Raw genomic sequence first — 12,481 nt, forward strand, 5'->3', positions numbered from 1 at the left:
TTCTGACGATCAGACCTGTCTACAAGCAGCTGGCAAGGCTGCTTTTCTATGCTAAAACTGAGGAGCTAATTGGCACCATGAAAGTCTTCTGTGGGCGGGCCAACCCAACCACGGGATCTGTGGAGTGGCTGGAGGAGGATGAGCATTATGATTACCACCAGGAGATCGCCAGGTAACAAGGGTTTTTCCACAGTTGGCTGCAGCTGGGTGGGGCCCTTGATCTCAAAGCAGATGCCTTGGAATCCAGTCTGAGTGGGGAATAGGCTGTCACCCAGTGCTTCTGATCAGGGCAGGTGTTGGTCACCAGCAGGTGTGCTCAGCTAAGTAGGTTTGTGTGGGAGTTAGTCAAAGTTATGCCTGTGTGGAGAGTCAGACAGTTTGTGGCAGCTGTACCCGAGTCCGCGAGGATCTGTCTTGTGGACCAAAGAGGACCCAAGGTTCAGTAGTAGTAGTAGTAGTAGTAGACGAGTTTATGAAATTTAATTATTTACTTGCGTCACTGAAATGGTGGCACATTTATCATATAGTTAAATTCTCTTTAATGGAAAAAGTGGGGAAAAATGAGGGTTTTTTTCCTTTGGAGGGATGTTTAAAAGTATGTAAATGAGTTACTGTTGTTTAGCAATTATTAAGTGCATATGACACTGTGCTAAGGCTGTGAATACCAAAATGACAAAGATAAGGTTCTTATCCTCAAAGAACATGCAGTTTTGTGGAATAGACAGACATATAAAAAATTATGACACCATGAGATAAAAGTCAGTGGAAATGGGCACAAAAGTACGTGGAAGCAGCAAGAACCAACTGGGCTGGGAGGGCGATATTTGAATGATTTCCTGAATCTAAAGGGAGGGAGATTGCTTTCTGAGCAGCAGGGATTATGTGCAAACTTCCACATGAGCTAGTTTGAGGAATGGCTAGTAGGTCAGTGTGGCTGGAGTGTGGTGCAAAATTAGGGCTATGGTGAGAGAGGATGCTGAAAAGGTAGGCAGGGGTCATGTTGTAATTGGTGGTAGCAAAATGCAGGAAGAGGAACCGGATTGTATAAGTTCTAGTTTAGCCACTTCTTAAGCTACTTGACTTCTTAACGTCAAGTAGCTTGACATTGGCCAAGCTACTAAACTTCTCTGAGGATCAGTGTAGTGATATATGCCTCATATACAGTATAACGGTATATACCTCAGTATAACAATATGTATATCTCAGCATATAATACCCTTTTCTTACGGTTATTTGATGAGTGAATGAAATACAATGTCTGGTACAGAGTCAGGGCTCAAACACATTACTTTCTTTCTAAATATTTTGGACATTATTTTCTGAGTGATTGAGGTGTTAAATGGGGAAGAAAAAAGATTAGGTTGCATTTTGGAACATTAACCTGAGAGCAGTGTGGAAAGTGGGTTGGAGAGTGTGGAAAGTGGGTTGGAGAGTGTGAAAACCATATGGGCATTTGGGTGGATATTGCAACCCCAAGGCTGAGACAGTGGAGGTGGAGAGAGGAGGAAAAAGCTTTGAGAGAGCTTGAGTTTGGTAACTCATTGGATGCAGTGATGGAAGGAGAGAGAGAAAATTAAGTAAGCACCAAGACTTCTGGTTAGAGTGACTAGGTGGATGAAACTGTTGTTCTTGAGAAGAACGCAGGAGGAATGGGTGTTGTTGGGGTGATGAAGATTAGGTATCTGGCTTTGGACATCCAGATGGAAATGCCACTGGGCAGATAAATATGGGTCTGGAGACAGTTTGCAGTTGTTAGAGTTGAAACTGGAAGAGATTGCAGGCTTTCAGAGATTGTGTAGAATGTGAAAGGTAGAGGGCTGGAGAAGGAATCCTGGAATAGCTGATGAGGCAAGACAACCAGGAGGGTATGGCCAGAGAGTAGAAAGGAAGAGAACGTTTCAGGAAGAGGGAGTGTCCAGCAGGGTCAGAGAAATCCTGGATGTTGGTGATGTGAGTGAGCTGGTGGTGCTTAGGGAGAGTGATGTCAGGGGAGTGAGTGGGTGTGAGGCAGGGAAGATGGGGCAGTGAAAATGCCCCTTAAAAGGAGGAGAAAAGTAGAAAGGACCAGATTTCAACTAAACACTCACAGGTGGGTTCAAATGTTAAAAACCTTGGTATGCCATTAAAAAAAATAAGAAGCCTTTGCTTTTGGTGCAGTGTTCCTCAAAATTTAGAGTATGAAATACCTGTGTCACAGTTGCCTGGAGCACCAGTTCAAGTGCAGATTTCCAGACTCCAGCTCCATCTTCTAGATCAGAAGCTCTTTGTGTGTATTGTGGGAATCTGCATGTAAAATAAGCTCTTCATTAATTCTGATGTCGACCCGAAGCTGGAGGTCCTCTGTTTAATGAGAGTGCCTCAACTCTCACCTGGAATTCTCAGAAAGCATCTTTGGGCTGAGCCTATTGAGTTCTGGGGGCTTATCCTGACCCTGCCAGAGATTTTTCAAGTTTGTGAATTACTACGATAGAAAATATGGATAAGCAGCTCTCCTCCCTGTAGTTTGGTGAACGCTTCTTAGTTGTCCCTGATGACAATCAAGGGAAAGTGCCAGGCATGATAGCCTTCACATATACAGCAGGCATATACTTTCCCTTTCCCCGATTCCTCTCCCCAGTGTTAAATCTGTGATCATCCCAATGTACAAATGTATGCAAGATTATGTAAAGTATTGGACACATCTGAGCTGTTCCTGAGGAAAAAATCGTATGATGTACAACATGATCAGTATGCTAGGACTATAGAATTACTGTGGCAGGGCTAACTATCAGCATTTTTAGTCCGAGATGCTTTACTGAAAATAAACATCTGTCTCTGAGATTTTTTTCTGCAGTACAGGAGAATGACAGCTTATAGCTCTATTAAAATAGTTTAAAATGGGCCTGGATATTTGTTCCATCTGATAAAAGAATATATTTATATATGTGAATATTCTCATATGTTGATGTTTATCATTATTAGCAGAAGTTTCTGACCTGTCTTTTTATTTTTTTAGGTCATCCTATGCTGATATGCTGCATGACAAAGACAGGGTAAGTATAGAAGGAAACTGTTATCTTGATGTGGTGTTTGAAACCTTCCATTCCAAGAAGGTTAAAAACTTCCCCCAGAGACATGATGTTAGAATGATGCAGAGAGGCAGTACGGTGTAGTGGTTGGGAAATCAGGAAGCTGGGTCCTACTTCCTGCTCTGTTTTTGACTTGAGCGTGACCTTGGAGAAAACATGGGACCTCTGCAGACCTCATTTATTAGAATTTACAATGAGTGGGCCATACTAGCTGATTTCCATGATCTCTAGATAAAAATACTTTAATTACACAGTTTCACCTGGTATAGTCAGTTTGTAATTTTAAAATAAAATCTCTAGAGGTCCCTGCAGACTGTATTTTGTAAAGCATATTTGGCTTTCACTGCAGAATTACGTTTCAGCTTTTGTCCTTTGTTTCATCTGAGTTTTCTTTGTCGGTTTGAGTAAATGTTACAGTTCTGGTCTTATGATGGCTAGCAACCCAGGATTTCCTGGTCTACCAGAGTGCTTGACTAGTCAGCCTCATCCAGATGGTTCAGAAATTGGGAGGCTTGAAGCAGAAGGATGCAGGGCCACACTTAAAAACTGAGCAGTGCACTGCAGAAAGATCAGGGAACGTGGCAGGGCTGGTCATGAGGCTGTGCTGGTGGTGGTGTCTCCTTCACCCAGCCCTGGTTAACTGCTCAGCTTGCCTACTTCTGGCAACACTATGACAGAAGGACCTCCTTCAGCACCATTAGTGTATAGGCTCCACGGGAGGGGCTAGGTGCCTCTCTAATTTTTGTCAAATATCTGAGTGCCTTTGCTGAGCTGTTGGGGAATTACAGAATGTGGAACAAATATTGTTCCCGGCTTTTGACTAATCCTTTCTAGTTTAATGGTCTTCTTCTTGGACTCGTGGGCCTGTGAGCCTCTCTGATTTTAGTGTCATCTCCAGTGAGGGTCCTTTCTGACCCAGCTTCCAGGGGATTTGGACAAATGGCATTGTCATCCATCTGGTCAGCCAAGCCAGATGGCGCCCTTTTCCTTATCTGAGCCTGTAGTTAGTTGGTCATCAAATTCTATGGTTCTTTCAACCCCATTGCCTGCTCAGCCGTCATTTACTGGCGTTGGTCCCTCTTCTCCTTCCTCTATACAGCAGCCCAAGGGGTCTTTCTGAAATGCCCATCTGACCATGTTACTCCTCTGGTTAAAACCCTTCAGTGACCTCTCCCTGCTTTTTTTTGTTTTGTTTTTTTGTTTTTTGCGGTACTTGGGCCTCTCACTGTTGTGGCCTCTCCGGTTGCGGAGCACAGGCTCCGGACACGCAGGCTCAGCGGCCATGGCTCACGGGCCCAGCCGCTCCGTGGCACGTGGGATCTTCCCGGACCAGGGCACGAACCCGCGTCCCCTGCATCGGCAGGCGGACTCCCAACCACTGTGCCACCAGGGAAGCCCCTCTCCCTGCTTTTGAGGTAAAATTCAGCTTCCTTGGTGGAACATTCCTGACTCTTCATTATTTACCTCTAACTTCTGTTCTCCCCTCCCCAGTTCTGCACATGAGGAAATGGAGTCAGAAGTTGCTGGTTAGTGGCAGAATCAAGAAAAACACATTTCTTTATGCTTTTGCATGGTGCCTCACATTTTGTTGTTTTATTTTATTTTTTTTAGTAAGGTTTTATTTATTTATTTATTTATTTTTTGGCTGTGTTGGGTCTTCGTTACTGTGCGCGAGCTTTCTCTAGTTGCAGTGAGTGGGGGCTACTCTTTGTTGTGCTGCGAGGGCTTCTTATTGCGGTGGTTTCTCTTGTTGTGGAGCATGGGCTCTAGGCATGCGGGCTCAGTAGTTGTGACATGCAGGCTCGGTAGTTGTGGCTCACAGGCTCTATAGCACAGGCTCAGTAGTTGTGGCGCACAGGTTAGTTGCTCCATGGCATGTGGGATCTTCCTGGACCAGGGCTAGAACCCATGTCGCCTGCATTAGCAGGAAGATTCCTAACCACTCTGCCACCAGGGAAGTCCTGTTGTTGTTTTAAAACACTTCCATTATCCCATAAAATTATTTCTTGTTTGTTTGTAATCAATCCTGGTACCCAACTCCCTGGTTGCCCCCACCCGCCAGGCAACCACTGATAGGTTTTCTGTCTCTATAGTTTTGCCTTTTCTAGAAATTTCATCTAAATGGAATCATACGATATATAGTCTTATGTGTCTTTCTCCCTTCATTCATCATTTGAGGGTCATTCATGTTGAATGTGTCAATATCCATTACTTTTTTTTTTCTTTTTTTTTTTTTGGCCATGCTATGTAGCATGTGGGATCTTAGTTCCCCGACCAAAGATTGAACCCACGCCCCCTGCACTGGGAGCACGGAGTATTAACCACTGTACCTCCAGGGGAGTCCCAATATCCATTCCTTTTTATTACTGAGTAATACTCCATTATATGGATATACCATGTTTTATCCATTTACCAATTAACAGACATTTGGATTGTTTCCAGTTTTTGTCTATTTTTGAATAGTTTTGTTGTGAATGTTCACATATAAGTCTTTGTATGGACATGTTTTCATTTCTTTCAGAAAATGTATAAGAGGGACTTCCCTGGTGGCGCAGTGGTTAAGAGTCTGCCTGCCAATGCAGGGGACACGAGTTCGAGCCCTGGTTCGGGAAGATCCCACATGCCGTGGAGCAGGTAAGCCTGTGCGCCACAACTGCTGAGCCTGCGCTCTAGAGCCCACGTGCCACAACTGCTGAGCCCAAGTGCCACAACTACTGGAGCCTGCGCGCCTAGAGCCTGTACTCCACGACAAGAGAAGCCACCACAGTGAGAAGCCCGTGCACCACAACGAAGAGTAGACCCCGCTCGCCGCAACTAGAGAAAGCCTACACGCAGCGACGAAGACCCAAGGCAGCCAAAAATAAATAAATAAATAAATAAATTAATTTTAAAAAACTACAAAGTTAAATAATGTACATTTAACATATAGACCCAGCAATTCTACTCTTATACATTTTTTTAAATTAATTAATTTATTTATTTTTGGCTGCCTTGGATCTTCGTTGCTGTACGTGGGCTTTCTCTAGTTGCGGCGAGCGGGGGCTACTCTTCGTTGTGGTGCATGGGCTCTAGGCACACAGGCTTCAGTAGTTGCAGCACTCGGGCTCAGTAGTTGTGGCACATGGGCTCTAGAGTGCAGGCTCAGTAGTTGTGGCACACGGGCTTAGCTGCTCCATGGCATGTGGAATCTTCCTAGACCAGGGCTCGAACCCGTGTCCCCTGCATTGGCCACCAGGGAAGTGCCTATCTTTGTAGTTTTAATTTCCATTTTTTTCTAATGGCTAATGATGTCAAATGTCGTTTCATGTGCTTATTTGCTATCCGAATATCTTTTTTGGTGTAGTCTAGGGTTTTTTTTTTTTTTTTTTTTTTGCGGTATGTGGGCCTCTCACTGTTGTGGCCTCCCCCGTTGCGGAGCACAGGCTCCGGACGCGCAGGCTCCGGACGCGCAGGCTCAGCGGCCATGGCTCACGGGCCCAGCCGCTCCGCGGCATATGGGATCCTCCCAGACCGGGGCACGAACCCGTATCCCCTGCATCGGCAGGCGGACTCTCAACCACTTGCGCCACCAGGGAGGCCCCAGTCTAGGGTTTTGAACATTAGGTAGGACTCTTTTTTTTTTTTGCGGTACGTGGGGCTCTCACTGTTGTGGCCTCTCCCATTGCGGAGCACAGGCTCCGGACGCGCAGGCTCAGCGGCCATGGCTCACGGGCCTAGCCCGTGGCATGTGGGATCTTCCGGGACCAGGGCACGAACCCACGTCCCCTGCATCAGCAGGCGGACTCTCAACCACTGCGCCACCAGAGAAGCCCAGGACTCTTGATAGATACTACCAATTGCCTTTTAAGAGGGCTCCAATAGTAGCTTTAAAGTTGGATAATTAATTTTATTTATTTTATATACAGCAGGTTCTTATTAGTTATCTATATTATGCATATTAGTGTATACATGTCAATCCCAGTCTCCCAATTCATCCCCACCCCCCCACCCCCTGCCACTTGCCCCTCTTGGTGTCCATACGTTTGTTCTCTACATCTGTGTCTCTGTTTCTGCCCTGCAAACCGGTTCATCTGCACCATTTTTCTAGATTCAAAGGTAGATAATTAAAAAGTGATAGCTAATTTAATGAGTGTTATTAATTTGGAACATATGCGGGCCCTGGTTTACCTTTGAGGATGCTGCTAATTAGGGTTCTCAGGTGATCAGCTCACTGAAACTCCCAGGCCAGCTCCTGGTCCCACTCTCTTTCTTGTTACCCCACAGGCACAGCTACACAAAACTGTGCCCTCCTGCTTTTTGGGGATATAGTGTATTTGATGTTGATTTTCCTAGTTCAACAGTTCTAACAGTTGCCATCCTGTTTTTTTTTAACTTTTTTTTTCTTTCATCGTGGTAAAAAGTACATAACATAAAATGACATACTGATTTTATCCAAAGCATAAATGCAGTTACTTTAGGAGTCAAATATTTCTGTGAGGCTTATTGTGAAAATAGCAGTCTCAGGGCTTCCCTGGTGGTGCAATGGTTAAGAATCCGCCTGCCAATGCAGGGGACACAGGTTTGTGCCCTGGTCTGGGAAAGATCCCACATGCCGCGGAGCAACTAAGCCTGTGCACCACAACTACTGAGCCTGTGCTCTAGAGCCCGCAAGCCACAACTAATGAGCCCATGAGCAACAACTACTGGGGCCTGTGCGCCTAGAGCCTGTGCTCCACAGCAAGAGAAGCCACCACAATGAGAAGCCCGCGCTCTGCAACGAAGAGTAGCCCCCGCTTGCTGCAATTAGAGAAAGCCTGCGTGCAGCAACAAAGACCCAACACAGCCAAAAAATAAATAAATAAATAAATAAATTCTAATAAATAAATAAATAAAATAAAATTGGGTAGACAGAATACACACATACATACAAAAACACCCCGTTTAAAAAAGGGGGGGGACTTCCCTAGTGGCACAGTGGTTAAGAACCCGCCTGCCAATGCAGGGGACACAGGTTTGAGCCCTGGTCCGGGAAGATCTCACATACCGCGGAGCAGCTAAGCCCATGAGCTACAACTACTGAGCCTGCACTCTAGAGCCCACGAGCCACAACTACTGAAGCCTGTGCGTCTAGAGCCCGTGCTCCACAACAAGAGAAGCAACCGCAATGATAAGCCCAGGCACTGCAACGAAGAGTAGCCCCCGCTCACTGCAACTAGAGAAAGCCTGCGCTCAGCAACGAAGACCCGACACAGCCAAAGATAAATAAACAAACAAATAAATTTATTAAAAAAAAAAAATCAGTCCCCTGGTGTATCATCCCCCAGACAGTACCTTTTAATGGTTACCTTCAGAGGCAACCTCATTTCTTTTCTTTGAGCTGTTTTATGTTTACTTCCAGATCTAAATAACTATTATCTATTGACTTCCCACTGTGAGAGCTGAGAGTTTAGTATTCTTTCAGCTCCTCCTTCCCACTCGTTCTCCGTTTGTCCCAATGTAGTTATAATTTTTGCTAAATTAATATTCAGTGTTTCAGTAGACAAGTCACTTAAATTCTTTGTGCCTCTGTTTTCTCATCTGTAAAATAGGGATAACGATAATACCTCCTTTTGATGGATTGTAATGGGGTAAACACATAAATGTGCATGTTAGTTAAAATCGTATGTTGACTTTATTAGGCATGTGTAAACACTGTTCATAGTTGAGCTATGTGATGTACTTTGATTGCTTTTTCTTTCTTGAATAACTCTTTATTAATATCTTATTTTTGCTTTGTTTTCTTTCTTTTTTTTTTCTTTCTTTTTTGGCCACGCCTTGCTGCTTGCAGGATCTTAAGTTCCCCGACTAGGGATCGAACCCACGCCCTCGGCAGTAAAAGCGTGGCGTCCTAACCACTGGGCTGCCAGGGAATTCCCTTGCTTTGTTTTCTATGTACTCATCCTTTTATGCCCAAACTTTCTCCCAGTAGTATAAATTTCCTTTCTGAAGGAAAGGTCAAAACAATCAGCTATTCTGTCAGTTTCATCTTCTTGGAGATTGTCTCTGGGATCACTTTGCCCTGCTCCTGTCTGGACTGGGTGCCTTCTAGACCTGCTGTGTATCTGTCGTCCTGGGATTCTTGTTTATTGTCTGTAGACTTCCTTCATTCCTCTTTTTTTATTGGGTCCTCCATTTCCTGGATACCATGTATTCCTCTTTGGTTCCCTCCCTCTTTGGTGAAGCTCATCCTTTCTCACTTTCCTGTGAGAGCGTTCGTGGGAAGTAAGATTTTTGAGACTTGGCTTATCCAAAAACTTCTGTATTCTATCCTCACACTTAAGGCTGGATTCTAGTTTGGAAATCACTTAAGAATTTTGACATTATCACTCCATTTTCTTTTTAAGTCTAGTACTATTTTAAAGGCTTTGACATTTTAAAGTCTAGTACTATTCGTATTCTTTAAAAACCTTTTTGTTATAACATAGACACACAAAACAGTATAAAATGTATATGTATAGTTTAAAGAAGAATAATAAAACAAATGCTCATAGACTCACTACTTAGCTTGGAAATGGAACATTACCATTACTTGGAATTCCTTATGTGTTCCTTGATTGCATTTGTTTTCCTCCTTCCAGAAGTTTCCACTGTCTTGAATTTTGTATCACTCTCGTGCTTTTCTTTATAGTTTTACCACCTACTACATGTCCTTAAAATATAAATTCTTAGTTTTGCCTGTTTTTGAACTTTACACAATGGAGTCATAATGTGTTTATTCTTTGTGACTTGTCTTTTTGCTCAGCGTTGTTTTTGAGATTCAGCCATTTTGCAGGTAGCTGTAAGTTCATTCATTTTCACCGCTGTACAGATTCCATTGTGTAAATACATCACTGCTTACCCATTCTGCTGATAGGCTTTGGGGTTGTTTCCAGCTTCCTTCTATTGTAAGTAGTGCTACCTGGAACATTCCAGTAACTGTACTCTGGTGCATATGCGTACTTTTCTCTAGGGTGTGTATACCTGGGAATGGAATTGCTGGCCATCAGCCATCAGGTGTGTTTAGCTCTATGGGTAATGTCAGATTCTTTTCCAAACTAATCGTGCCAATTTACATTCTCACGACCTGTGTATTAACCAATTTTTACATCTCTGACAATCTGGTAGGATTGAACTAGTCTCTCACTATAGTTTTAATTTGCATTCCCCTGATCACCGCTGAATGTGAGCTTTTTTCATTTTTTGTTGGCTATTCATGTTTCCTCTTTTATGACCTAGTAATTTGTAGGAATTCTTTATATATTCTGGGTACTAACCATTTGTCAGTTATATGTATTGCTGGTCTCTTAGTTTGTGGCGTTTTTTTTCACAATACAAGTTCTTAAATTTAATGTCAAATTTATCTTATATTTTCTTTATTGACTGGTGCTTTTTATCCCATATTTAAGAAATCCTTCCTTTTGCCAAGGGTTTAAAAGCTATTGCTGATAATACTGAATTTCAGTTGTTTTTTATTTACTGATTTGGGATCCTGTAATCTTTCTCAGTTCTCTTAATTCTAATAATTATTTGTAGGTGTTTTGGGTTTTCTTCACACTCATCTCATATGTGATTAATAATAATTTTCTTCCTTTCTATCTAGATCTTATTTCATTTTTTCTTGCTCTAATGTGTTGGATAGAATCTCTAATATAATGTTCACTTCATCTGATTTTTGGGGAATTTATTTGCTAAAGATTGTTTTTAATATCCTTTAATCTCTTTTGTTTATTTATTTACTTATTCGGTTGCATTGGGTCTTTTTGCTGCACGTGGGCTTTTTCCAGTTGCGGCGAGTCGGGGCTACTCTTCATTGCGGTGCGCGGGCTTCTCGTTGCAGTGGCTTCTCTTATTGCGGATCATGGGCTCTAGGAGTGTGGGCTTCAGTAGTTGTGGCACTCAGGCTCTAGGGCACTAAGGCTTCAGTAGTTGTGGCACATGGGCTTAGTTCCTCCACGGCATGTGGGATCTTCCTGAACCAGGGATCAAACCTGTGTCCCTGCATTGGCAGGCAGATTCTTAACCACTGCACCACCAGGGAAGTACCCCCCTGGTGGACTCTTTAATCTCTGCAGCATATATACTGATATCACCACCTCATCACCTGCCCTTCGTTCCCAGTTTTTGGCTACTTGTACTTCTTTTTCTTCCTTTACCATTTTTTTCCTTTTCTTTTTTGGACTGGTCTTACCAGAGGTTCTTCAAGTTTTTAGTCTTTTGAAATAACTAAATTTTATCTTCATTGATTTCTGTTTTATATTTGTTTCCTAATTCATTGATTATTCTTTATTATTTTTATTCATCTACTCATTTGGAGTTTATTTTGCAGTGCCTGTCTCATCTTTTGTCTTTTTTTAATGCATTTCTCTCCAAATATTGCTCTAGCCATCCCATGAGTTTTGATATATAGGTTTTTTTTTTTTTTTTGCGGTACGTGGGCCTCTCTGTTGTGGCCTCTCCCGTTGCGGAGCACAGGCTCCGGACGCGCAGGCCTAGCAGCCATGGCCCATGGACCCAGCCGCTCCGCGGCATGTGGGATCCTCCCGGACTGGGGCACAAACCTGTGTCCCCTGCATCAGCAGGTGGACTCCCAACCACTGCGCCACCAGGGAAGCCCCCTAGATATTTTCTAATTCCCTTTTGCTTTAGTCTTTCACCTGTGAGTTTAAAATTTCTTACTGTTCAAAAATCTTTTTTTCTGGGGCTTCCCTGGTGGCGCAGTGGTTGAGAGTCCGCCTGCCAATGCAGGGGACGCGGGTTCATGCCCCGGTCTGGGAGGATCCCACATGCCGCGGAGCTGCTGGGCCCATGAGCCATGGCCGCTGAGCCTGCGCGTCCGGAGCCTGTGCTCCGCAACGGGAGAGGCCACAACAGTGAGAGTCCCGAGTACCGCAAAAAAAAAAAACTTTTTTCTTTAGTTACATTTTTGTTATTGAGATTTCTAACTTGATTGTACTGTGGTCAGAGAATATTTCCCTTTTTGATACCAGTCGTGTATCAAAATATAGCCCTGTATTCATTTTCTACTGCATAACAAATTATCCCCAAATTTAATGGCTTAAAGAGTTATCTCGGGCTTCCCTGGTGGCGCAGTGGTTGAGAGTCTACCTGCCGATGCAGGGGACACGGGTTCGTGCCCCGGTTCAGGAAGATTCCACGTGCCACGGAGTGGCTGGGCCCGTGAGCCATGGCCGCTGAGCCTGCACGTGCGGAGTCTGTGCTCCGCAACGGAGAGGCCACAACAGTGAAAGGCCCGCGTAACGCAAAAAAAAAAAAAAAAAAAAAAAAAAAAGAGTTATCTCGCTTTAAAAAAAATTAATTAATTAATTTTATTTTTGGCTGCTTTGTGTCTTCGTTGCTGCGTGTGGACTTTCTCTAGTTGTGGCGAGCAGGGGCTACTGTTCACTGCGGTGCATGGG

At 43.8% G+C, this 12,481-nt stretch overlaps 1 protein-coding gene across 1 annotated transcript in view; it reads left to right on the plus strand.

Moving 5' to 3' along the window:
* Window positions 1–12,481, plus strand: part of PRMT7 (protein arginine methyltransferase 7) — a 47,815-nt gene continuing 35,334 nt past the window's right edge. The window contains exons 1-2 of the mRNA XM_060083539.1: window positions 1–172; window positions 2,996–3,032. Of these exons, the coding sequence (XP_059939522.1) occupies window positions 78–172; window positions 2,996–3,032 (132 nt within the window). The 5' untranslated portion in view covers window positions 1–77. The remainder of the gene's footprint in view (window positions 173–2,995; window positions 3,033–12,481) is intronic.

Source organism: Mesoplodon densirostris, chromosome 19 (genome assembly GCF_025265405.1).
Source record: "Mesoplodon densirostris isolate mMesDen1 chromosome 19, mMesDen1 primary haplotype, whole genome shotgun sequence".
NCBI classification, from domain to species: Eukaryota; Metazoa; Chordata; class Mammalia; order Artiodactyla; family Ziphiidae; genus Mesoplodon; species Mesoplodon densirostris.